The 26,663-nt window shown below is 37.7% G+C and overlaps 1 protein-coding gene across 3 annotated transcripts; it reads right to left on the bottom strand.

Moving 5' to 3' along the window:
* Positions 1-114: 114 nt before the first annotated feature.
* Fs(2)Ket (Importin subunit beta Fs(2)Ket) lies at positions 115-16,981 on the bottom strand. 3 transcript variants are annotated; one of them, XM_018521188.1, is made up of 7 exons: positions 16,537-16,981; positions 15,227-15,285; positions 14,951-15,133; positions 12,671-13,024; positions 12,422-12,571; positions 10,454-12,315; positions 115-191 (listed from the first exon to the last, which is right to left on the bottom strand). In XM_018521188.1, coding segments are annotated over exons 1-7 (2,793 nt in total). In that variant the 5' UTR covers positions 16,721-16,981; the 3' UTR covers positions 115-190. The 3 variants fall into 3 exon arrangements, with proteins under 3 accessions (XP_018376690.1, XP_018376689.1, XP_018376688.1); XM_018521187.1 differs by lacking the exon at positions 115-191 and adding an exon at positions 9,060-9,842; XM_018521186.1 differs by lacking the exon at positions 115-191 and having other exon boundaries at positions 10,450-12,315.
* Positions 16,982-26,663: the final 9,682 nt, after the last annotated feature.

Genomic DNA, 26,663 nt, shown 5'->3' on the forward strand with positions numbered 1-26,663 from the left:
GGCGTCACGTGATGTGCATTAGCCTCCATCCGTGGACGATTTGACCGATGCGAAGCGCGTTGCATCGTTTCTTGCCCTTCTCCCTCCGCAATAAAAGCGTAAGAGTGACTTCTCTTTCTTGTGGATTCACAAAAGTGCGCCATGCACCTCAATGATTTCAGCACTGACGGCGATTCGCCGCGCTGCGACTTCTATTAACAGGACACGGATCCAAAATACAAGAACACCAGTGAGTTCGAGTATTCTTCAGTTGCCGAGTTTATATAATATTTGATTTTTAATAATTTCGAAATTGTTTATCGGTTATATATCTAAAATAGATTCTTAATCCGTTTTCCAGTTTTCACGTTTAATATTCAAAAGATACGGAAAATGTATGGCCTGTTTTAATTTTTAAAAAATTTACGGCAAAAGAAAGATATAATTAGTTCTTCATAATCAGGATTCACACAATAGATCGGATGACGAATGATTGGCGAGAACTGTGAAACACAACAAACGTTGATTGTGCTTCTTTTGTATAACGCAACCGATGCACCCCAGATATATTAAGTTGCATAAATCCTCTCAGATGAAAAAAAAAACGCGAATTTATGATTTATTATAAATAATAACACTGATATTTTGATTAGCTGCACGCGCACGTTTGCACTGTTCGAAAGAACGTATCGGAAATACAACGAACGGGTGGTTAATCTGTGACGCGGGGTGTGCTCTTCTAATTCAATTAGATTAAAGGTATTTAGAAAAGATTAAGAGTAACGCTGACACGCACATGCTGTTACGAACGCATGATGTCAGCGATCTGATCGCCTTTTCATCCCCACTCCATCTGGATAGATGGGATTTTCGTTTCCATCGTGATATAAATTTTTAATTTCATTAAAAAAAAAAATCCTTAGATCATTTAATACTGAATTCTCTCTGGCGAGCGTAAGAACATAAATAATCTGAGGCGATACTTACGGGACCTATTATAAAAATAGTGATATAAAATAAAAAATAAAATTATAATTTTTCCAAAAATACTCTCGCGAAGAAAAAGTGAAAAATACGCGATAGGTGTAAAACTGAGGTGTTCGAGAAAGGGCAGTGACACATTTGGCTGTACTCGATGTATTTGATCGGCGACTGTATAAGTAATAATGCGTATCATCGCGTGTAAGTAGATTTCAAATGGAATTTATTTTCGGGCCATCATGTTTTTCGTGAGAGAAATGAAAACTATGAAATAAAAATAGGAAGCAATTCGCAATTTCTGCCGATTGAATCTCGTTTCTTGATCTCGATATTCGCATTCCCGACTCGCGAGCGCTTCTCCCGCGTTTCGAAGCTCGCTCGTGTTTACGAAGAAAGGCAAATGAAATCGGTGAAGAAACAGCAGTCGAAATGACTCGATATTATATGGCACTGTCGCTTGGCGATTCGTATAATCTTGTCTCTTGCACTCAACGGTACAGTCAGCCACATTAATGTCTTAAGTGATATGCAAATCGAATTGTTCCTGTACGATGCAACGTGGATGATGCATCCCCGTGCATCGAGGACGTGCGAGCGCCGAAAAGAACGTCTTCGCCGCCTTTTACGCGAAGAGTTACAATATTGCGTCGCGATATTTCTCCATGTGTCGTAAGGGCCTTGTGGAGCCCGCTAATCGAACGATCATTAATGTGACCGATTATACGCTAGACACACTTTCCGAAGAATCGTCCCCCAATCATTCCACGATCGCTCTGGCACTCACGTAAGCGATGTAGCCGAAGTCACATTGTCGTTGTCAATTATAAATCACCACAGGAAACACAATCCTCGCAAGCACCACACGACTGACTCGAAACGAATAGAAATAAAACGATAACGCGGTGCATTCAATTCTCGCACCGCGTTGATGTGCCGCACCCTCTCCCATTGAATTCCGATTAGCTCCTTGCGACCGTCAAGAGTAGAGCTCACGATCAAAGAAGCAAGTGAAGGAAGAAATGCACGTTCTTTAAAGATCGGATTATAATTGCAATGCTTACGATCGTCCACTCTTCTAATTTTCGGACACGCTGGTTAAGTCAATAATTTCATACGAAATAGTAGATTTTGATATTTTTTTTTTTTTCTAGATGAAAGAGATCCTTCAAAAAGACAGAGAACACTTTGTTTGCGCGAATCTAAGACTTAGATGGAGTAGACGGCAACTTTGAGTGAATATATATCCTATATATTATCAATTTTAAAATTGCAAGTCAAACGTGAACTGTTTTCAAATTTTAATTTAAAATCCATAATTTAAAACTGTACAAATGTATTGCCTTCATTCACTTGGCTCTCTAAAATTTCGGGATTTACTTGACGTTAATTGAAATTCCCGAGTAAATGCTCCGTACAGTCTGAGATATTGGTGGATCTTCATTGAAATTTTAGTATTCTTATCGAGTATTCTTACCCAATCACGCGATATTCAATATCTAATTATTATTCTATTATATGTTGATTGCCATGCTGTGCAGTCGCGAAAAAGTCTGCGATAAAAATGTCTTTATGTCATAATACGTAACATTTAGTTGACGTGGCAGCCAGTAGATTATGTCAACTCACGCTACATTAAATCTGATAGCTTTATGTTCCCTCTCGCAAATTTCCCTTAAATATACAAAATAAAATCTCTTCTGTAACATCACATTTTTCTCGAAATAGTAATTCTTCTCTTTTAAATTATTCATCCGTCAAAAACCGTTAGATGTCGACAAGGCGCGAACAAATTTGGTGCTTTTCCCTTAGCTCGATACCGATCGCAGACGCAAAAAGGGGCATCGAGTTGAGCAAACATTAATGATTACGTCCGATCTGCGAAGGGAGATCACGCCGTCCGAAAAATCAGCGATTAAGCGAATTGTCCCCTCGCATCGCGAGAGTAGGCCGTGATTTTTGCTCGTCGCCTGTCGTCCTTATCGCGACACGAAGGAGCCTTATCCTATAGAGATCGGCGGATCGAGCGCCAGGAGATTGCTTGGAGGAGAGGGTGGAGCAACGACGGCAGGCGGACGTCCACATCCAGAATCGTCCCCTTTATTTTCTTCTCTCGCTTCACCCACGCATATATAGGTCGCCCAGAAAACACATTTTCTTCCCACCACGCGTCAATTATAATTAGCTCGATCCGATCGTTTTTCTCGATCGGCAGCAGCATTCGGCACTCTCTCGCGCAGCGCACCAGACGTCATTCACGCACGCAACTTTTTTTTTGTTTTTTTTCTCTTTTTTTTTTTTTAATTAGTTCGCCCACTTCGTCGCGACGGTGACGTCACTCTCGGCATTCCGCCCCGGAAAAAATGTTGCGAGTCGCAGGGAGTCTCAGCGAGGTCGTTTTAACGAGACGAGAGATGTCGGTATCGCGACGATTTCGCGGAAACGAGAGATCCACTGAATTTTATCTAGACTTGACAGACGCAATTTTCTTTATTGCTACGGCACTATTGGAATTTTTATTCGGTACAATACGTTACAGTTAATTACTATGGAACACGTGATTCTTAATTGACGGAAAGACTGCAGCATCGATAATTCTTCCCGGAAGTAGCGTTCGCATGCGATGCAATGAAAGGACTTTCTCAATCGCAACTTCTGCAATTTAAAGTACAATCGTAGTTCTCCAAGTAGAGTACTCTTTTTCGGCAATATCGTCGAGAATAAAGAGGAAAAAAATAGGAATACTCTCGCTTCTACTCTCCTGCGATGCACTCGTCGCCACCGCCGCGCGGTTTCAAGCATCGAACAACAGATCTACGCGTTGGGCTCGTGTTTCGCGACTCGATCGTTAAAAAATATTATCGAAAATATTGTCTCGTACGTACAAGAACACCGCAGGCGAAAGGCGAATCGCGAGGACGCTCGCGAGCCCGTGGGATCACCTGGAAACTTCCAGAAACAGCAATATTGTACCGCTTTTGATGTAAGGTCAGTTGTTGTAATCTGATGTTGAAACCCCCCCCCCCCTCCCCCTGTCAAAAATGTATTTTAAAATTAAAAGATACTAGATGCAGTTGCAACAAGATATGAAGGCAGTCGTAAAGAGAGAAAGATGAATACTGTCGAGCTCTTTCTCTTCCTCAGGTATTTTTAAAAATACTCCATTATAATTTTTGGATCCAAAAATATACATCAGTATATTAGCTATATAGAGATTAGTATATTAATAATAATAATATATATAGTGCGCTCACATTTTCTCAGGAATGAAATTTTCCATCGATCCCGCAGGCCGACAAGCGGCGCGATCCGGCCCCGCCTCGCGATACAAAATTTATATTTACTTTTACATATTTGCTTGGCCTTCTGTTACTCCATGCATCGACGATCCGTTCTCTCTTCTCGAACGTGACGCCGCGATTCACGACGAATCACGAGCCAACCACATTATCATCAACATCCTCATCATTATTATCATCCTCAACATCAACATCAACATCAACATCATCAGCATTATTATCATCACCATCATCTTCTCTCTCCGATCCGCTCCATCAATCATCATCGACGCATCCCTGGTAAACTTCCTTACTTACTTCACAGCGCACATCATCACTGATACAGCGTAATGCACACGACTTTTAAATATACTACGTAAAATACGCTCATATCACGTACGTTCGCTCTGGTAAGCATCGCACGCACTCTAGGAGTCTCGACGATGAAAAGGCTAAACAACTAATTAGTCGACAAGATAAGTCGCTTTGTCGTGCTATTATAAGTTCCCCCAGGCTGGCTTCGCATGCCGACGAGAAATCCTCGTGTCATCACGCACCGAGGATCTTCCGCTGCAAGGACATGTTACGTCGCTTCCTCCGGATCGTCACGAAGACGTCGTTACGGCGGAAAAATCTATTGTTAAGAACGTAGGCTTCGCGCGAATATTTTGCGATGACTTACAGTCTATAATGATCTTCTCACAGAGCGGCGTCGGAATCCGATAATTTTTTTTTTTTTTCCACGTTGAATTAACACTTCCTGTGTTAATCTCCTATCACTTTTAAGAAATCTTTGGCATACGAATTTTTGGAATATATAGACTTCTCTTGTTGCACGGATTATCCGAAGCTCTGCTAAAGGAATTTTTAATTCGTTCGATAAAAAAATAGGGATTGATTAACAAGTGTCTAGTCTACGGGATAAAGAATTAATTATACTGTCGAGGATATCGATACTCGTTACGAAGCCAGTCTGATGAAGCACGGTACTCGAGAGCGAGTTTACCTCTGGCCACGATCCCGACATGTGCGTTTCAGGCTCGATCAGGTTGTCGAGGTAGAGGAGAAAGAGAAGGAGCTTTGATCGTAGGATATGCTAGGATCAGGATCGTCCGCCAGAGCTTCGTCTCTACGATCGACGAAAGGATCGCGAAAGGTCGCGAGGACCGTGCTCCCTTCAGGATAGAACGTCGACTCCTCGCACACGAGAGTCTCTCCAAAAATCACAGTCACATATATATCTATTATTTTTTCTTTTTTTGTATTTTTGTATCTTTTGTCACTTCTGTATCTCGTCGCTTTGTCTCCTACGCTTTCTCTCTCTCTCTCTCTCTCTCTCTCTCTCTCTCTCTCATTCTTCCTTTTTCTCTCACATCACATATCTTTGATTCATCCGTTCAGCGATTTCACGCTTCATTCTCGCATCTGACTCTCTCTTTCTGCCTTTTTCCCCTTATTGGCGAATTCGGCGACGCAATTCGCGGCGATTTCGCGCAAAAATTGAGATCTTTTCAAAAAGAAGCGCATGGTTATATAAGTATTATAATAAATGAATATAATATATATGAAAACTTTTAAAATATTGATCGGAACAATAATTACGTTCTTAATCATATTTCTAGCTTTCGATAACTCTCAATATAGATTTAATCAGAGATTTTTTACTATTGAATATTTAACAATAAATTATGGACTTTAAGGAGAAAAATATTTCTATCTTATAAAATTCGTATTGTACTACAACAAATTAAATTGCATAACTTTGTTTTCCCATTTTTGTTTAAATCTGAAGCAATTATTTTTTTTTTGTTATATATAATTCAATAATAATTTAAAGATTAATAAAAAAAGATATATAGATTAAATTGTTTACATTTCATAGAGATAATATAATGTAATCTTTGTTAATAATAATAAAACTCTATAAATATGTACATTGATGCACAATCAATCAATATAAATAACGTGACTGATTGATAGATCAGTCACGTTATTTATATTTCAGAATCATCGTTACGATTTCACAATTTAGCACCAGATTAATTTTAAAAGAACAATCGATCTCAGCACCAAAATCGGAACGCTGCGAATTCCGACGACCGTCACACACAGAAATTGCAAACTCTCGATTGCGAATCAGAAGAATAGGCGAGTGATCGAGTTCTTTACAAGATACGGAAAGACACGCACCGCTGTCCTCTCCGTTGTGGCACTTTCATTCTATTTTTTCTTCTCTCTCTCTCTCTCTCTTTCTCTCTCTTTCTACCTAATCTCTATTAAATGGAATGTATAAAAGAAAAGAATATACACGCGCCTCTTTACCGAGTCCATCGCGATCAAGACATTGATTGCGATTTTTAACTAACCGCCGTCGGTGATAATCGTGTTAAAACGGCAAATTGCGGCGAAATTTCGGCGTTCAGGACATCGTATTTCGACAAGAATAATCAATTTTTTGATAAATATAAAATACTATTGAAATACTTAAATGAATTCGTATGTCAGAATCACTGATGTCATTAATTTAACATTATTTGGTAGTTTATTAATTAAAATAAAATTACAGATATATGTTTAATAGATTTTTGAAAGTCGATATTTAACATAATTGTCTTAAAATAGATATATATACAATACAGTTCGAATAAATATTGCCACAAGTTCGAAACATTTTCCTGTGTTTTCCCAAGACATTTTATTTTATTTTATCTCGTAATTTATGAAAGATCTCATCTTAGAAAAATAGTTTAGCCTTCTCTTAGAGAAGTGATCTCAATATATATATGTATATATATCTCCCACATTAAACTTTGATATTAACTCGACAAGTAGATTTCAAGTCGACGATTAAACGCTTCTTACTTGTTTATTTACAATTTGACAATATCTCTTACAATCGAAGATAATATTATCATTATCATTGTCATCGATATTGAATCTAATAGATACGTGGATAAAAAAAATCAAATTGTCGTACACACCTCTTAAACAAAGGATAAAAATCAAGAGATTATTTTTCTAGAATTTGTGCGAGTTAAGTATCTAAAAATATTTCTCGTAAAAACCCAGGCTACGAAATACAGTGGCAACATTTATGCGGGATAATATGCTAATCATTGTTATCGCGTGTTGTGTGCAAAGTAATTCATAAATATAAAAATTGTTTGAGCATGTTTGAAAAGTGCATTGATCTCATCGATGAACGATTAAGGGCACACAAATTTTAATTTTCGGAGACACAAAAATAAATCAGTGAAACATAATCCATGTGTTACACTGAAGTCGGTACCGATGAAATTTCTGAAACCGTATGTCTCCGCGCCAATATTTGTCAAAACACGTTTTGCCTCGCGTTTAATAAATTCAAAAAACTAGAAATTTCCTATATTAATATACTATCTCCCTTTCGCACTTGAAAAATCACGATAAGAGTGTAAGGATATATGGGTACGTACGAATGCGAAATCGCTACAAAATATTCAAATTACGAAAGGATCTACTGGCAAAAGCATTTGGAATGCATGGCACTACCGCAGACACGTTTCTCGACGACGACGATGACGACGTGACGTAGCTCCGCATTGCGATATTACTGCAAAATGTCGCTAAAAATCGCGGATCACAATTAGAAAAGGAGGCTTCGCGACTCTACGGAACGAACTCGCGGCGACAAATCGTGGTCAGAGAGCACGGCACTGACTATTCGTCATCAAGGACGCAGTGTAAACGGAGGTAGAGATGTAGGATACTTGAGACATCCCGGTCGAACGTGGAGAAGGGATTTTTCGCGATTTCGCATAAATCAAAGCGCGTGATTTCACCGCGAACTTAGATTCCTACGAAAGAGAGAATTCTCCACTAGACTACTTATCTCCAGGCTACGACTCTAGACTACATCAATTATCCGTTTGACAGAATTCGGTCAGTTTAAACGCGATCACGGTATCTTCTCGAAGTCCTAGCGATCCGCGAAGAGACACTCCCGTCGAGCAAACACGGAAACGACGGGCATTTCTGCATAGTAACATACGATCAGGAAGACTATCTCATCCAGGATAGATCTCGAGTGGTCCAAACGCCTTACGAACGGGGAGAGAAGAGAGGAAGAAACGAGTGTTTAAAAAATGTCTGGACAAGCCGTGCAGCGTTGTTCCAAATGGCAGTGCGAAAAGCTCCTCGTCTGCGACACCACTCGTCAATACCGTGATCGCGCGATATACTTGACCGACTACTAAAAAGCACTTACATGATATCGACGGGAGTATGAGGGGAGAAAGTTTAAGGAAATTGGGGAAGTTCTTGAGCATTCGAGATCATTTGCTCCTACGGACGTTCAGGCCGGACGAGGACTTCGGTACAACTAAATCATTTGTGCCATCAAAATATTAACTTTAATTATCCAATCAACAGCAACAGACATTCACGTATGGGGAAAAAGTAACATACGCATCATCTCATACACAACAGGTCACACAGATTCTCGCGCAGCATGATCGGATTAAGGGGCACCCAAGTTGAGTTCTGTAATCTTCCCGACCTTCGCACTCACAATCAGTCTGTCTCTTTCTCTCTCTTTCTCCTGCGCTGTCCATTCAAACTTCATTCTGTTGCATAGGAAAGCGATACTCTTTCTCTTTCTACGCAGGTAAATTCGGCGCAGTTCTAAGCATTGGTGACTAAAAACTGCGATTCAAAATCTGATGCACGTCATTGATAAGCTCGGTACGAGCTTTACAACGAGTCAACGGTGAGTCACTGTAAATAAAAGACTCATTCTCTCTCTCTCTCTCTCTCTCTCTCTCTCTCTCTCTCTCATACATACATACAATACACACACATACATACACACGCATGATTATATCATATATTTTACTACATTTTTCATTCACTCTCTTTCGTATCTATCACACTAACACTTTGTTTCAGAAATTCTCCCTGAGTCTCTTACTCTCACTCTCCCTCACTCGTATGTGTATACTCTCCATCCACCTCGCTTGGTATTCCTGTTGCGCTCTCTCATGTCTTCTTCCATTAATTTTTCTCATTGCTCACGGTAATCGTTCACTGAAGTTGTCCTCTATCTCTCTTTCTCTCTTCTTGGGTTTTAATCTCTCAATCACGCGGATAAAAGCCGCAGGGCTTGTTTGTACCAGGCATACTTGCAACCAGAATCATTTCTCTCTTCTCGGCAGGCTTTTCACTTGACCTTGATTCATTCATCGGCAACATCCACTTGCATTCCTCATCCGTTGTCAGCATCCGGCAGACAGGTATTTATTTATTTTTTTTATTCTCTCATTGTCTCTCTCTCTCTCTCTCTCTCTCTCTCTCTCTCTCTCTCTCTTTCTTTCATTCTCGCTTTCTCGCTAAAAATCCCTTTCTCTCGTATCATATGAGATGCGCTCGACACCGATATATCATATCAATAAAATACCGTCGCCAGATAGGGACACGTGCAGACTCATCACTCCATCTCGTCATCATCGCTTCGGAACTCACGCACATCCATCAACTCGCATCCGCACCATCCAATCTTGTTGTCTTTGTATTGTGTTTGATAGCTTTCTAGTCAAATCAAATTGCACGACAGTACAACCGTGGGGTGATCTGTAAACAACAAAAGCGAGCCAAATATCAGTCACCGGCGCTCATCGGTGCTCGTTCTTTTTCGAGAGGGGGAGTTTCCAGCGGACGTTTCAAATCGCGTACGCGGGGAATCCGAGGGACAGAAAACAACGCTACGACAAAAGGTAGTGCATTCCTATCAACATTGAAGTGATTCTTCAATGCTCACATGCGCTCTCTCTTTCTCTCTCTCTCTCTCTTTCTTTCTTTCTCTCGCTTTCATTCTCTCTATCTTCCGCTCTCCCCCTTCTCTGTTTCCTCTAATAATTCTATCCAACTACATCCTATCCTTGCTATGAAAAGCTCGCCAGTTAAATTAAACTTAACAATCGAAGAATGTATGGTGATACAGTAAAATCGAATATGCATGATAAAGGCGGAGTGCGGAAAAGCGCAAAAAAAAAAGGAACTAAAATAATGAAGATAAATTTCATCCCTTTAACGGAATGCGAAACAAAGTCAAACTCAAAATAATATGCAGTGTTAGTGCATCGCGCGTCGATTAAAATGATCAAATCGCATCGAGAACTTTGTGAATTAATTAAAGACGGCGCATAAAACGAATTGAGAGAATATAAAGAAAAGGTACTCACCAACTGGACGTAGCGTTGGCAGCAGACTTGAGCTTTCGAATCTCTTTCGCAGCCCAGCTCGCCAGCTGTTTAGTTTTGTGAGTGCGTGACTTCTTACCCTTGACCAGCAAATCGTTGAGCGGATCGGTCTCCACCATAGGCAATAGTTTGGTTCCGAACACCATGACGAGATCGCCTAGCAGGCCTACCGCGGCCGACACATTACCCTCGGAATGTTCGCGATCTTGCGCTATCGAGGTGATAAATTGTATAATGTACGGCACATGCGGCTCGATAAGAGAAATAGCGACATCCGGACAATTATTCCCATCACCGCGGAGACCTTGAACGATGCCAGTGTAAGCTTCGAGTACGCCCTCGCGTAACTCGTTGAGATAATCGATCATATCGTAATCGCTTCTATCCACGTTAGCCTGTGATGCTTGTACCAACGTCTGCAATACAACGTCCAAATATATCTTAAATTCCGGTCCGATACTCATGGCGATGTCACCGAAGGCCGAAAAGATCTGCGGTTTAACTGAACGATGCACGGCGTTATTGCTGAGATTCTCCAACAACAGAGTCATAATTTCATCGCAATAAGGAAGCATCTTGTTTTTGAGGGCACGGCAGATATCACCAGTAAGACCGACTGCTGCGCAACACACCTGATATTCGGCATAGTTCTTTAAGCCGAGACAGAGATAAGGTTTGAATGCCTCCATATACTTCAAGAAACCTTCGCCCAACACCTCAACCAAAGTCGAAACTGCCATTAGCGCATCCTCCTGTACACCACCTGATTTGCAGGAATTTGAGTTAAACATGGCAAGCAGAGCGGTCATTATTACGTCGGATATTTGCGGAGCGTCCTCTGTAGTGACTTTACGCAAGACTGATTGTAAAGTCGCACAAAGCAACGACTGCAAATCGTTATATTGGGCACGATCCGAATGACTCTGTATGTGCGACTCCATCTGCAATACTTGTTGCAGTCGCTCCAATATCACCATTGTAGTTTTTTGTACGGTTACATAACAATCACGCGGTGAGTTCTTCACCATCTCCATGAGAGCCTCATAAGCAGCAGATCTCAGATTTGCTTGAGCCCCATCTGGTCGATCAGTAGTTTCCAAAAGTCGTTGAATAATAAAATCGAAATATTGTGACATGCAGTACGTTTCTGGTTGATTGCCGTCTTCGCTCGCCTCAGCAGACTCGTAACTCGCTTCTGCTAATCCTGTAAATGCCCAGCATACATTGGCAGCAACCCGTGGTTCTGCCTTCAATCCGTTCACCAAAGATTCTAACAATGGCTTCAGATAGGTTTCGTTGATTGCGGCATCTGGAATCATCTCGCATATGCGGCCAAATGTCCAGGCCGCAGTATCACGGACGACTACACTGTTATCGTACATCAGCTCGATGAGAGTTGGCATGGCTTGTTCCACTAACGGTTTCAATGTGGCAGGTTCTAAACCACCAAGAATCGAACCGAACGCCATCAGAGCTGCATCCCTATACCTCCAGTCGGGACTTTTAATATTATCCTTGACAAAAGGAAGAACAAACGGAACAATAGCTTCTTCACAGCAAGACGACAGCAACATCAAGCAAACTCCAGCAGCTTTCGAAGGATTCCAATCATCTTCATCATCAAATTCTTCTTGCTTGGTCAATTTTTTCATCAACACTGGTACTAAGTATTGTAAAGCTCCTTTAGCATAGTGACGCGAGACTTTTAGCGGTGGGCGACCTCCTTCCGATGCTTCTCCTTCCTCCATTGATAAGTCCACTTCTTCATCAGATACATTCGACCAGAATTCTATTCCTTGAAGTGCCACTTCATCAATATCAGATTTCATAGCTTCTAATGTAATCTAAAATAAAAATTCCATTAATAAAATATACACTATATTTAATATATCATATTTAATACGTAATGCTTTAAAAAAGACAATTAAAATCCACAAAAATAACACTTACAGGAAACAATGCTGGAGCCATATATGGTTCCATATATTGATAATACAATGACATAATTTTCACAAGACACTGTAACGCAGCCACTCTGATTTGAGTGTTGGTAGACTGAGTGGCTTCACATACTACTTCCATTATGAAGTTTCGTTCCGTCTATATATAGGATTAAAAGATCAAAGCATTAGTTATTTATTACATAAATTGTATCACAGTTATATACATGATATTCACGTCAATGATACTAATACTAACCTCTTTTTCAAAATTTCCTTTGGTGAACTCCAAAGAATTATATAGAGCGCTTGTAGCCGCTAGTCGAACATGATTTGATGTGCTGGAACCCTTCATACCGTGAATGATAGCAGTAAGAATCTCATTTGATTGTGCTACTAACACTTCACTTTCGATTTCTTGGCAGATATATCCAATAGTCTCTAAAGTAGCCTCCTTCATCATCTCGGTACTGGACGGGTTGACAACATTATTGACTAACAATGGAATTAATTCGCTCCATTCCCCGACTCCCAACTCGGCAACAGCAACATAAGCGACGCATTGTGCTGCAGAACTTGGCCTATTGTTTTCTGTTCCCAACGCTCCTAAAATCTGCAAAAATAAGTATACCTCTCTGTGCATGAAGAAAAATAATTGACCAATATATTTAACACACTCTAAAAAATGTTACTTTTGATAATTTTTGTGATAATTTTTTATTATTACTATCGCTATTATTATAAAAATTCAGTATTCATAGAATGAAAAAATAGTTTTTCTGACGATACATTTTTTTTGTAAAGAAGGTAAACGTTACCTTGAAATTCCGACTAGAAGTCATAAATGTACTGCTTATCCCATAAAATGCTTTTTTTCAATATCTTACTTTTTACCCATGTTATGAAGAATTTAAAAATATGGGGTTTTTCTAAAATAGTAAATTTTGCACCTACGACGATGAAGTACAAGTTCTAATTTGTAATATCGATACACATACACAAACCATATAATTTTTATCTCAAAACATTTTTTTAATGCGTTTTTTCGAGTATTCAAGGTAGGTAATATACATGAGACACACTGTATATGGATATATGTGGAGGTATTACGACTGTCTTAGACGCCCTACATAGGAATTTGCTTTCGTGCCTCAGTCCCAGGGTTGCCAGGTATGAAACATCAACCTTCCGCCAACTGCAACGAATCAACAACCAAAAGAAAGGAAGTTTCACAATTTCTTCACTGCTAGCGCTAAAAATCTATAATGCACGTAACACACACTATAGACTTTCAGTACTGGGTACAGCGGAATGCAGCTTCAGAGTTTTAGGATAAGGACATTGATGACATCACAGTTGAAGCGATCAATTTTCATATGTTTTTAGACATTTTGAAAATTATTGATACCTATTAAAATTTTACGCCCGTCTGAATTTTGCGCTTTTTACTGGAATGTAAACTTTTTAGTGCCTCATAACGCCTCCGTATATATGTACATACACATTTAGCAGAATCTATAACGATAAATTGCACTGTTTATCGATAGCCACAAATAGCTAACCTTTTTTAAAAATATTTATAGCAAAATGTTATATATATTTTTAGCACTTGACATGCTTAATTATAATTTTAATATTCTAAAAATATTTTTTAATTTCAAGAACTAGATATAAAAAATGGATTTTATCATACTATTCTTTTTTTTGTTGATATAATTTAAAATAAAACGTTTTAAGAATTATACATTTAAATAATACTTTTTCAATATAATAATTTGAATAATAATTTAATATTCTATTTTTTTATATTTGATCTTAAAAAAAATTCGCCAAGTGGCCTCCTTAACAAATTTCTAAATTTACCAATGTCACAAAATAAAAATTATAAGAGTATACAATTTTATTGTCACATGCAAAAAATGCTATCTTAAAAAAAATTAATATTTAAATCTTTCATGCTATGCCTAAAAAACGAGATATTGAAATGAAAAGGAACGCATTTTATAGGGGATAAACAATATAGTCATGACTTCTTATCGGAATTTCAAAGTAATGTTAAATCTTTTTATAAAAAATGTCATATATCGTAAACGACCATTTTTTGCACATTAAATTTCTATTATTTCAGAAACGTCGTGCTAAAATTTGACATGCGGTTTCGTCTTCAGTGTTAAAAAATTTATTTAAAAAAAGCACCTTGTCTACTTCAAAGTAATTAAAACAAAACATTTTTTAATAAATTAGTGTTATCAAACCATGAAATTGGATCCAAACCTTTCGTTCAGAATTGTATCACCTTGCTATCTTATCACTTACCTATCTACAATAGGATTAAAAGAGTAAACATAAAAATAAAATTGAGAGTAAAAGTATAAACAGATAATAGAGAAGAAAATAAAACCATTTCTGTTTTGTACTCACTTCAAGTAATGTATAATTATAATTTTCAGAAGAAAAAGAATGTTATTTCTACATAATATCAAATAGACTGAAATGTTAAAATAATATGAGAAAATACGATAAATGTGGCACTTCTTACATTTTTCTTGATATATTCCCTCGTTTCAACAGGGATAGTCAGCCAACGTTGCTGATATTGGAATTTCATATCAGGATCTTTGGAGGTAAGTTGGTTTTTGAGCTGTAAGCCCGCTGCCATGCGGGCGACGGGGCTCGCACCGACTGTGACCAGCACGGCGCTGAGTCGTTGCACGAATTCATGCTGGAACAGACATACCACAGAGTATTGCAATTGAATACTTCTTGCACTAACGCAAGATAAATCTCAGTGGCACAATGGCAAATTTATACTCACGAGATTGGTTTCGGCCGCCTGCTGTAAGAAAGTCTGCGCTGCCACCAGCTCATTCTTGTCTGAAAATGCAATAGAGATACATATTATATTCGTATGTTATAATTAATATTAAAAATATTAACCCTCGGTATGATTAGATCATTCATATCCTGCGCATTTCTTTTCTTTGAAATACTGATACTATTTCTACCAATGTAGATTCACTTATCTCGGTTCGAATTACTCTTTATCTTTTTCAAATTCTTAGAACTAGAAAAATATAAATTAGCTCAACTGAGATTAAAATTAAACATTGATAAAAACTGAAATAAGAGTATGTTTTGTTTCATGCATGATAAACATAATTGGTCTGTTCATGTTGCCCGAGTATTGCTTGTACTTTCTGCACTCAGTATCTTCACTTTCTTTCTCTTCAACGCTCAAATATATATTTATTTCATTTTAAGTGCAAAGATTTTAGAGATTTTAAGCAACACGAACAGACATAATGAATCATTGTATCCTTTAATACTTGATGACTAACAAGAATAAAATGATACATCATGCACCTCATGCATGAAATAAAATATACTCCAGAATAATTAGTTATACATTCATGTACAATTTTTTTAGTACACTTTATACATACTTTCTAAAGGTGTTAAAGTATAAGTTAAAGAATTACTTAATAATTTTTGTGATTGATGAAAATTAACCTAAGACACGAATCCATCGTGTGTAATAAAGAATTGAAAAAAAGCATTGGTGTATTAAAAACTAGTACCACGCCAGAAATCATGGAAAACCGTAGGTTAGACGAAAGCGAGGCGCCTCGCGATGCGTGTCGCGCCAATGCGTGCGAATATCAGCAACCGTCACACGAGACAATACTTTTCCGGCGGCGAACAAAGCGCCTAGCAACAGTACGACGGGGCGCGATCAGGCGCGATATCGCGCCTAACAGCATGCGAAATGGCTCACGGTCCTGTCCACGAGGCAACGACGACGGCCGTGTAGCTGGAAAAATTACGCGATCGGCTAAGGCGGCGGCCGTCCGATCCGAGCACGTTGCGACGAGCCTCGCCGGAACCGAGAACGATGACGCGCACGCGGGGTCCCTCCGATATCTCATGTGCTCCAGATCGGGCTCGCCATCGCCCTCGCAGCCACCGTCGCAGCCGCCGTCGCCGTTCCACCCAGCATCGCATCGACATCGCGCTTTCGATCGAGCGAAATCTCGAGAAGACGCCTGAATGGAAGAAAGCGGCCCGCCGCGCCGCGCCGGTCCCCCGTGACGTCGCCACGACGACACACGACTCCGACACACTCACCCGACGAGACGGTCCTCTCGAGGACTTGGATCAGCTGCAACGTCGTCGGGTCCATCTGCATGATTAACGGCGGATTGCTCTCGTTCACGGTGTGGTAAGTCACGGCTCCCGCGATTCGACGCGAGGAAGTTAACGTCTGCTCCCTGACACGAAAGTTCTCGTCACGACCGGCGGATATCCACATGTAGCCACCACCGACTCAACTGCCTTCGACGTTGCCCCCACTCTGACGTCCACTTCCTGCCTGGCGGGCCGATCGCGGATCGCCGTCCGTCTACCTCGCTCTCGCGGTGCCCAGCTGCGCAGTTTATCGCCCCCTCTCGCTCTCTCCTTCTGTACTCCGCCGTCCGCGTTTCCTTCGCACACAACGTGCGGCGTAGTGATATCCGGCAGCCTTTGAGATTCTCGCGCCCGCTGCGAACGAACCCGTGATTACGCCTACGTGAAAAACGTAACCCGCTCTTGACGAGCGACGAAAATTCAACACGATCGCGATAATTATCCCAGATACAAAATCATCGTTACGTCTCTTGCCGTTGCCCCGGCGATTGTATCGTGTTTTCGCGAAAGCGGACTATTTTCTCGTCGCAGCGAGGGACTGCGCATGCGCCGGCCGATGCGCGCACGCCACCTGGCACTGCTGCGAGCAATCGCATTGGTCGTGCAATATCCCATTGCGCAAGATTGACCGTTGGTGGGTTTTTCGACGTTCTGTGACATTTGAAATAAATTTTCCGCGCGAGCATCGCTTTTCTTTCGTGGCGCAACACTTAATTTGCAAACGTCCACTAAAATTTATCTATAAATCGTTGTTTTGTATAATTATATGTGCAGAAACGTTGCAGCAACTCACTGAACAAGTCTGATTATCGAATAGTTTGCATTGTTCGAGAATACTCGAAATAGATTCTGTATTAGATATGGCTATCATCCATTTTTTCGATGCTACAAATACTTTGAAATATTTTTTAATTGGTCAATTGGTAAAATTCTTTTTTCCGATTGATCAATCAAAATCAAAGAGCACTACAGAGCCGAATGGACTACACGCTATATATTGTATATATCTCTCAGAAAAAAAATTGTCGAATCATTTCTTTACTTGACACAGGTATTTATTATAAAATTTTTTTCCCCTCTACTTTATTGTCTATTGCAACATGTGATGCGACTCCTTGTCTCTCACTAGCATTTTTGTTGTCCGATGTACTATGTACAGTCAGAGACGTGCAAAAAGAGTTGGCTGCCCGTGTGTAAAAATAATTTTGCTGTCTCGGCAGTGTGCATATATAATTGTTTAGATGTAGGAATCGACTAGAAAGAAGGAGACAAAGGAAAGGATTATACTGTAACTTTTTCTAGTTTTAATTCTTAGATAAAGATAAAGAATAAATTAACACACATATATACAATGTCAATTTCTATTTATGTAGATATTAGCTGTAATCTCATTTTAACTTGCTTATTTTTTTCTATTTTTAGTCCTCAAAAATTAATAAAAGGTAAAGAATGAATTAAAGCTAAAATTTATATATAGATAAAAATGGACATTATAGATTAATTTTAACTTAGAAATAGTCATAACAGATTAAAGTTAATATTTATTGATAGAAATAAACAATAAAAAAAAAGACAATTTTAATGAAGACGCCAATGTTTAATTAAGGAATTAGTCGGAATACATTCTCTGATCGGAATTATTCATAATTTCCTTATATTTCTATTGTATTTTTTAAGGCAAACGGAATAATTCCGATCAGAATTTGTTCTGAACAAATCCATAATACTCAGGAAGCTGCGATTTCGTCGCATTTATAATTTAATGAATCTCGACTTTGACCGTCTCTGGCTAGGCTCGTCCCTGACTGAACGTATAAATTAATTTATTATGAAAAATGATGAAAAATGTTACAAATATATCTTATTCTTATTGCAAAATTACAATATTGCACGCACGTTGTGCAATATTGCTATAATTGTAAATATTGCAGAATTGCGGCAACGTTAGAAAGTATACATCTTCTAAAAGATTCCAATATAACATCTTAACAACATTGTGTGATGTATTTAATGTAACGTTATTACGTGCGGTAGTGAGTGTTCTTTAGCGATAAACTATTGAACAAAGTTGAACTGAGGTCTAGTGCTGAGGTTTAATGCTTCAACAACGAATGATTACGATATGTACAGATCAGCGAAAATTATCGGCAAACCATTACTCGATATAGTTAACTCCTCTAGAAAGGTATGTGATTATTGTCTTTTACAAATTATTTATTTATTCTTTCTTATATTCATGATTTTTGTTATAAAATTTGACTGAAAAAAGTTGGCTCTTTAAAAATGTGCTAATTTCGTAATAATTTTATATCATCTATAATTTTGTTTTAATATCAGCATGATAATTATTGCGCCTTTAATGTTTGTAATTATTGTAAATATATTTGTCATTTGATATTGAGAAATCTCATCAGACATATTCAATATAATATAAAATAAAGAATATTCGTATGATTGTTCGAAATGAATGGATTGAAGTATCTAAAATTTTTGTGATAAACACAAATCCAAAAAAATTATTTTATACTATCAAAATAATTATGTCGGACGTTCAAGTAGATTACTAGAATATTAAAATTTTTTAGCAACATTGCTTATTATATTTAAATTTCCTACATAATTATTTGGACTCCAACAAAAATACCTGTTATCTCTCTATTTAAATTTTTAGTTAGTTTAACCAAATCATTCTTTCTCTATATAGAAATAATAAATCGCTCATTTATTTAAAAAGTATTATAATCACATATCAAACCGTAATAAAAAGATTTTAGTCATAATTTTTATTTATTTAATCAACATTTATTATCATGATTTTTGTTTCATTAAATTTAAATTATTGTTATTAAATCTTCTTATTCTCTTATCTTTGTGCATATAGAAAATGTATTTAAAAAATAAAATTATTAATATCATATCTTAGAGTGATTTTTCCAAGAACATTATAATTTCATACAAATTCGCGATAACGCAGTTTTAAAATTGTTTATGAATTTATAATATGACATATCCATCAAAATTTCGAACAGTTCTCTCTTGATTAGTCGACGATCAGAAATATTTTTTGTGATCATTCACGTTCGTTCGTTATCTCAATGAAAACGTTTATAAATAAAACATTACGTAAAACAGTATCGACATCTGCACCTCAATATATATTGTTCTTTCGCATATTTGAGTTCTACTAGAGAACCGGTGTGACGTGCTTAGAGCTATACGGCCAGGTGTACACAATTTCGAAGAAGCAAGGATGGGTTATTGTGAAAAGCTACCCTTGAATAAAAAACTCCTGGACGCATCACGGGATTGTTATAAGTAGACTTGGCAAGAAAAACGACTGAAAAAAAGAGGGAAAGGAGATGCGAAGAAAGGAAAGAAAAACTAGTCGGTCCGTCGTTTTAGTAGATTTAATGAAACGATATACAGAATACATTTGCTTTCGTAATGCATCGCAACGCATTCTCGCGTGCCTTACCATCTATATCACATGTCAATTTTTTTTATTTATAAAATATAATCGTCATAATTTCTTTGTTCTCGCGTCTTGCCTTTGAACTGCCTCTTCGTCGTATATATCGAAAGTATATATATATATTTATATGCATTTATATATATATGTATACATATATATATTTATTTATATATATAATATATTTATTTATATCTGTATTTATATATATATATCTATTTATATATATATTTTTATTTTTATTTATATATATATATATATTCCAAGCGAGAGGGAACTGTGTTGTGGCTCGGGACAGAATTAACAACGAATCAGGCCGGAAAAAAGGTTCCATAAATGTGCGCGCGCGCGTGGGTATGTGTTAATATTTGAGAACGATGTTACACAGTGACATATTCATGTGATATATTACTATGCTATGCATCACCCCTACGATCGACGGTCGTACGGATGAAAGCATCAGGTCAAAGTATTCTCCTCTCCGCGATTTCTTTATTGTCAGCCGTTGTAGTTACACCTGCTTCACACTTTCTCTCCTTCTCTCTCTCTCTCTCTCTCTCTCTCTCTCTCTATTGCTTTCAGTGTCTCTCTCGTGCATAGATCGCGTAATCACACAGAGAGATCACACATTCTCGCGATATGCAATTAATTTCGACTTGTCAAGTCGTACGGCCGTCGATACGCCGACGTTTCCGTCATTTTCTTTGATCGTCCTCCGTTTCTCTTCGTTTCACGATTAATATATTCGATCATATGCATCACGTAAGATTCAGCATATAAAAAAGAAAAGAGGTAGAAGAAATATCGATAGATCAAAAGATCTGGTGCTTTTAGTATGAATCTTGTCTTGCGACACTTACGTGGACATTTGTTGGCTGCTATTCGCATTGTTTCTCTGTCTGTGTAGACACGTGTTCGTTTGTGTTAATTTACTAGATTTATTTTCGGTGCAATACTCATCTCTTACGATGCATATGTATTGTATATGTTAAGCGAGTACATTTGTCGTACATTTATAAACGCGATTTTTTTTGGCTGAGCGTGCGGACGTTTGTACGACAGAGTGAAGCAGTGAAATTTATGTAATCTCATAATTAAGGAGATTAATTAATATCTCGAGATAGATTTGTCTTGTTTATCATAATTCTTATTTATTAAAATTTTTCTTTATCAAAATTTTATCGAATCGCTGAATTTAGTAGGCAAATTATGATTGTATCTGTTAGCCATTTATAAGAAATTATAAGCAAGTTACGTTCGCTTTTTTTTTTTTTTTTATTCGGTTAAAGACCAAAGTTACCTGTAATTTTTATTTTAATAGCATAAATATGTTTCCCTTGACAATGATTATGAAAATTATCTGAGGAAAATGAGAATTCTGAATGATAGAGAAAGTTTAATAACTATATAATAATTCTTGTATATGAAGAAAGTTTGATAACTGTGAAGGAAGAGTGCTAGAGAGACAGATTAATTTTAAATTCATTTGGAAAATATAGGAGAAGTTAGAAAGTAATTAGTAATACGTTATGTGTGTTTTATAACATCTTGATTACCTTTCCATCGTTTTGAACTGTCGGAAAACCGACAACTTCCGTATAGTTTTCACGGCGGAACACACTGTACGCAAACGTCCGCCGCTTCACGAATCAATGATAAATAATTCCCTCGAATAAACTCAGTCAATTGCAACGTCAATCGAGAAAATAATTTATTAACAAAATTTCGAAGAGAAATTAAATAATCTGTTGATCGAACATTTATTGCATACATCGATGAAACGGGGAAAAAGGGATAGATTTACACCTAACGGAATTGACTGTTATTTCGTTACAGTAATGACAGATAATCGATTTAAATAACAATATTGGGACGATCTCGTTCATTTTGTCGTGAGAATATCTTACTATTCACGCCCGAACGATCCGATATGCCCTTCTATTCCTGCTCCTCTTTCTTTTCGCCTGTTTTCTTTATGACATTTTCTCGTAAAAAATAATTCGCCGTAGTGCTGGGTCCAGGGACGATTTTCCGCGATCAGGAGCGGAGACATCAGCCTCGCGCGGACTCTTTTCTCTTCGCGCGGACTCTCGTTATAAGAAAAGATATATAGGAACAAAAATACGTCGCCACGAAACCCCATCTTCCGTGTAACGGAGGCCGTAACTCGTCGGGGTTTCCTTCGTTCTAGTCGAGCCCTTTGCGAAATTCCGATCTCGATCTTTTTGCGACCGATAATTCCTCTCCCGAAATCTCCTCTGGACTCAACACTTTGTTTGCACGAGCGAGATAGTCGATTTCTACCGTTCGAGGATTTCTACGTGTTCCATCTAAAGATGAAGTATGATATGAAGAGAAGATAAGGCGAGAATATCAGGAAAGAAGCACTCGTCCTCGAGAGTTTTAATTGCGCCACGTTTCTTACAAATATGAAAAATGATTTCCATTTTATATTGATACAGATCGATGCCAATGCGTTACCTGATTTTATCTTCATTAATATAAAATTATTTTTTCTTTTTTTTTTAGTTATTTTTTTCTAGTTATTTCCTGGGATTTCCACTCAATTCGTCCAACTATCTCATTATAATAGTACTTATCTTCACAACGGACGGAAGAAAACATTTATATTTACTGAGACATTATTCTGTAAATATTTCAAAGTTCAACGATTAATATTGTTTCTGTATGCCTAGAAATATTTGTCACGATCTCTCGACGCTAAAGAGGATTCTCAAAAAGTGATTACTTTTAGAAATTCTAAAAAGGCAAGATTTTGTATCTCTAAAACTCTTCAATCGATAGCTCATAAATATCTTATTTTCTTTACAAATATCCTCTGAAACAGAACATTGGCATCAGTCTGGTATCGTAAAGAACTCCCTTATCTTATTGCTATCGATTTCGTGGCGCGAATTAGTTTTCTCCAGCGAGAACAAGCCCTTCGGAAATTTGTGCTCTTCGAACAGAAGCAGAATCGACGCTCTCGCATGCGTTATCTTAATTTCGATCGCAAGGGTCGCACAAACCTCTATACCCTCGGATCCTGTTTACCTTGCATTCTTACCGGGCATTTTGTCTTTTGAACACTTGCGCGCGTATCCATCCGCAAACGTGGACGTGTAAATGAATTATATTATAATAAATCATTTGGTACACGGAGAAACGTTTTTTACAAACATGGCAATTTTTTTAGGGGAAGAACTTGATATGTCGTCTATTGCGCATTTTTTTTTTGCGTCAATACCGAATTTTGCGCCCACTGGAAACGGAATTTGTTTCTTTGTAAAAAGAGTAATTATAGAGCATAGAGATTGATTATTTCAAACGTCATCGCTAGTGATTAACAAACGCGTGACACATTTATATGCGATATAAGATTATTGTGCCTATATCGGCCAGTATAGCAACGGTGTCCATTGAGTTCGCCATGTACGTGATAAATACATAATTATTATATCGTAATTTATATAAGATTTTAATATTATTCTCCAATACATTATCGCAAATATGTTACTGTAAACAGTTGAATATTTAGCATTTTTGTTTAAAGACCAGATTTTCAAATTCTCATCACAAATATGTTAAATGACCGTCATGGCGAACCTTGAATTTTTACAAGAAACCGTTCCTTTATAATATTTATTCACAAGTAGCACAGTACAATTATTATTAATTAATCCTTTACGGCCAAAATTATTTTATGGATTTGCAATCGGCAATTAAATATTATATATAGTCATAGTTAATATTATCTCATTGTGATTGCTGTGATCGCGTTTCTGGAGAGTAGATGGTATATTAAAAAAAAAATAATAATTTTCTTTTTGATTTCCAGATTAATTTTTGATCTAATTATTTTGACACAATTATCTTTCTATAATTATTTTTGGTCTAATTATCTTGACACAAAATTATCCGTGTCTACTCTCTAAATTCTTTCGAGTGGAACTTATAAAGAGTTAAAATTGAGTTAATATTGAGAAGAAAATAGCTCAATTTTCAATTTTTAGGAATGAGATTTCATTCTGCAGAGTGATATTCACTCCAAGAGTTTTAGAGAGTGAATTTTTCAGGCCGCAAAGCATTAAATTTTAATTAGCAACAAGAATTGAGAAAACACTTCCGAAGTACTAGCAAAAGCTTTCGAAACGATTGAATAAAGGTAAAATGTCCGTTTCCAGCGACGGAAATTGAACGCGAGTGTATTTGATTACTTCTTATTATTACTTCTTCCGTGCACTGTATCGTGTACGAGATCGCGAATCAAGGACATCACGCGAACGATATCGCTAAACAGAATACAAAAGACATTAATACGAGGAACCACAATCGTAGATAGCTAGTAAAAGACGAATTCGATCCAGGTATTGATTCCGCCATGTCTGCGAAGCGTCGAACATTTGCGGATACACACGACTTTATATTAACATATACACATGTAATTATCATATCTATTGTGCACGTACAGGTAATTAATGTGATCTTTGTTTATGTATGTGTGTGTGTATATGTGTATGTGTGTACGTCTGTAAGGACAATGTCTGATCTGTCGTGTTAAGAAGCTTGGATCGCGTTGCGACGGTGGTTATCGTAAGATTACACAGGCAATGGTAACTACGCCTGAACAAAAATAGATCTCAGGATTATCTAAAGTAATCTACAAGGATAATTAACTAAAGCAACCATAACGGTTGATGCTAAAGCTTAATATCGTAAATATTATCTCTCTCGGTATAAATAAAATAAAAAAGACTAAAATTAATAAAAGAAATCTTAAAAACTACAAAAAATACAAAAAATATAAAAAATGTAACTTTAATAATAACAATAATAAAATAAAATTTTTAAGAATAATATATAACGTGTTCATTAAGATAAAAGGCGAAATCGAATGAAGAGAGAAGTAAAATTTTCATATTTAAATATATTTAAATATATTGAACATTGTGTAGGTGAAAAATAATCGTGAAATCTCTTTTCACTCCAATACGAAGTTATTCCCTATATGTAATCTTACTTTATCTTACGGTACTTGAACGTGGATAAAATATTAAGATATACATCAAAAAACAGAGATGCATGTCGACTGCGGTAATCCTGGCGGCGAGGACGCCTGTTTGAAAGCCTCGATCAGCATCCTCTGCCGTCTATCGCGTCGATCGTAGGATACTGGTGCGTTAAGGGGCATTTTAACGACGACGACAACGACGGCGAAGCTTACTGTAGCGAGACAATGGTAACACAAGGTGGTAGTAAAGGTAGCGCTGGTAACAGTGGTAGTAGTGGTAGTAACGCCATAGAATAGTAACGCTATCAATGAGTAGTAGTAAGTATAACGGTATAGTAAAGTAGTAGTTGTAGTAGTTAAGTAGTAGTAGCGGCGCGTTATACGTATATAAATAGGACACTCTACGTTAGTTTGATTAAAAAAGTAAATGTCATAACGTAATAGGTAACTTTAAGCCGGGCCCGCCTCGCTGTCTCGTGCTGAATTTAAAATTTCTCTCACTTTTCCAAACGAGGCGAGCCCGTGATTGTTCGCCTTAGCTCTCTAAAATCACATAAACGCAAGAATAGTGGTAAAGAGTCGACTGATATCGACCATGCGCTTCGGACGGCGCTCGAACAGCATTGACAATGCCGAGTTCGTTTACGAGTGCGTTACGTGAGAGGAAAAAAGAATTCTCTACGAATCGCGGTAATCACTGCATGGAATCTGCGAAAATCTCATGGTGAAAATATATAAACTGCGTTGCGAGGCTGCGAACTTGAAATCCACTTATACGCGCTACTCCGTTCTCGATATCAAAATATACGATTGAAATAAAAAAAAATATGCTAACTCTTTCCACTTGACGACTTCTGATCAGTTACTTTTAATGAGGCTGTTTTAAATGATTTTTTAGGTGTATCTACTTGTAAAATACTTGGTAAAAAAATGTACTTGCTGAATTTTTAATAAAAATGTTATTAAAAATTATGCGCATATCTAAAACGTGTAAAAAGTGTATATAAAAATACTATGATCGAAAGATGTATCTAGTCGGGTAGTTATTAACTTTTCTACAGTTTACCATAAACTCATAAAATAATAGCGCCACTCCTAAACTCATTTTCCATTAGCATAGATACCCGAGGGACGCATATTGCAACCCGCTGCAGCTTTTCAAATGCACGTGAACTCACAGCTTTCGCTTGTATCTCAATTTCCACCATCGAGTTTCTCATTCGATATTCTTCATTGCGCTCAATCATATTTGCCTCGAGACTGCAAAGCGCACGTCATCAGGGACAGATAAGTATGTCCATGATATAAAACAACGAAGAACAAATAAAAGAATATACTTAACTTTGTAACATAGAATTGCATCGATTCTTGTCCACGAACAAGCAATCGATGCATCTGCACTCGGCATCGTCCGGCTATCGAGAGCGCGACCGACAGTCACGTCCTATATCTACTATTAAGACGGACGGGCGTTGTCCGCCCTCCCCGTCGTTGCTCTGATATGTTGCGAATCGCCGATGCGTTCCCCCGCGACGGGCAAGGTATTGCCAAAGATACTAGACGTGTCCAAGAAGTGGCGGGGGGGGG

This window comes from Trachymyrmex cornetzi, unplaced genomic scaffold (genome assembly GCF_001594075.2).
Source record: "Trachymyrmex cornetzi isolate Tcor2-1 unplaced genomic scaffold, Tcor1.1 scaffold97, whole genome shotgun sequence".
Classification (NCBI taxonomy): Eukaryota; Metazoa; Arthropoda; class Insecta; order Hymenoptera; family Formicidae; genus Trachymyrmex; species Trachymyrmex cornetzi.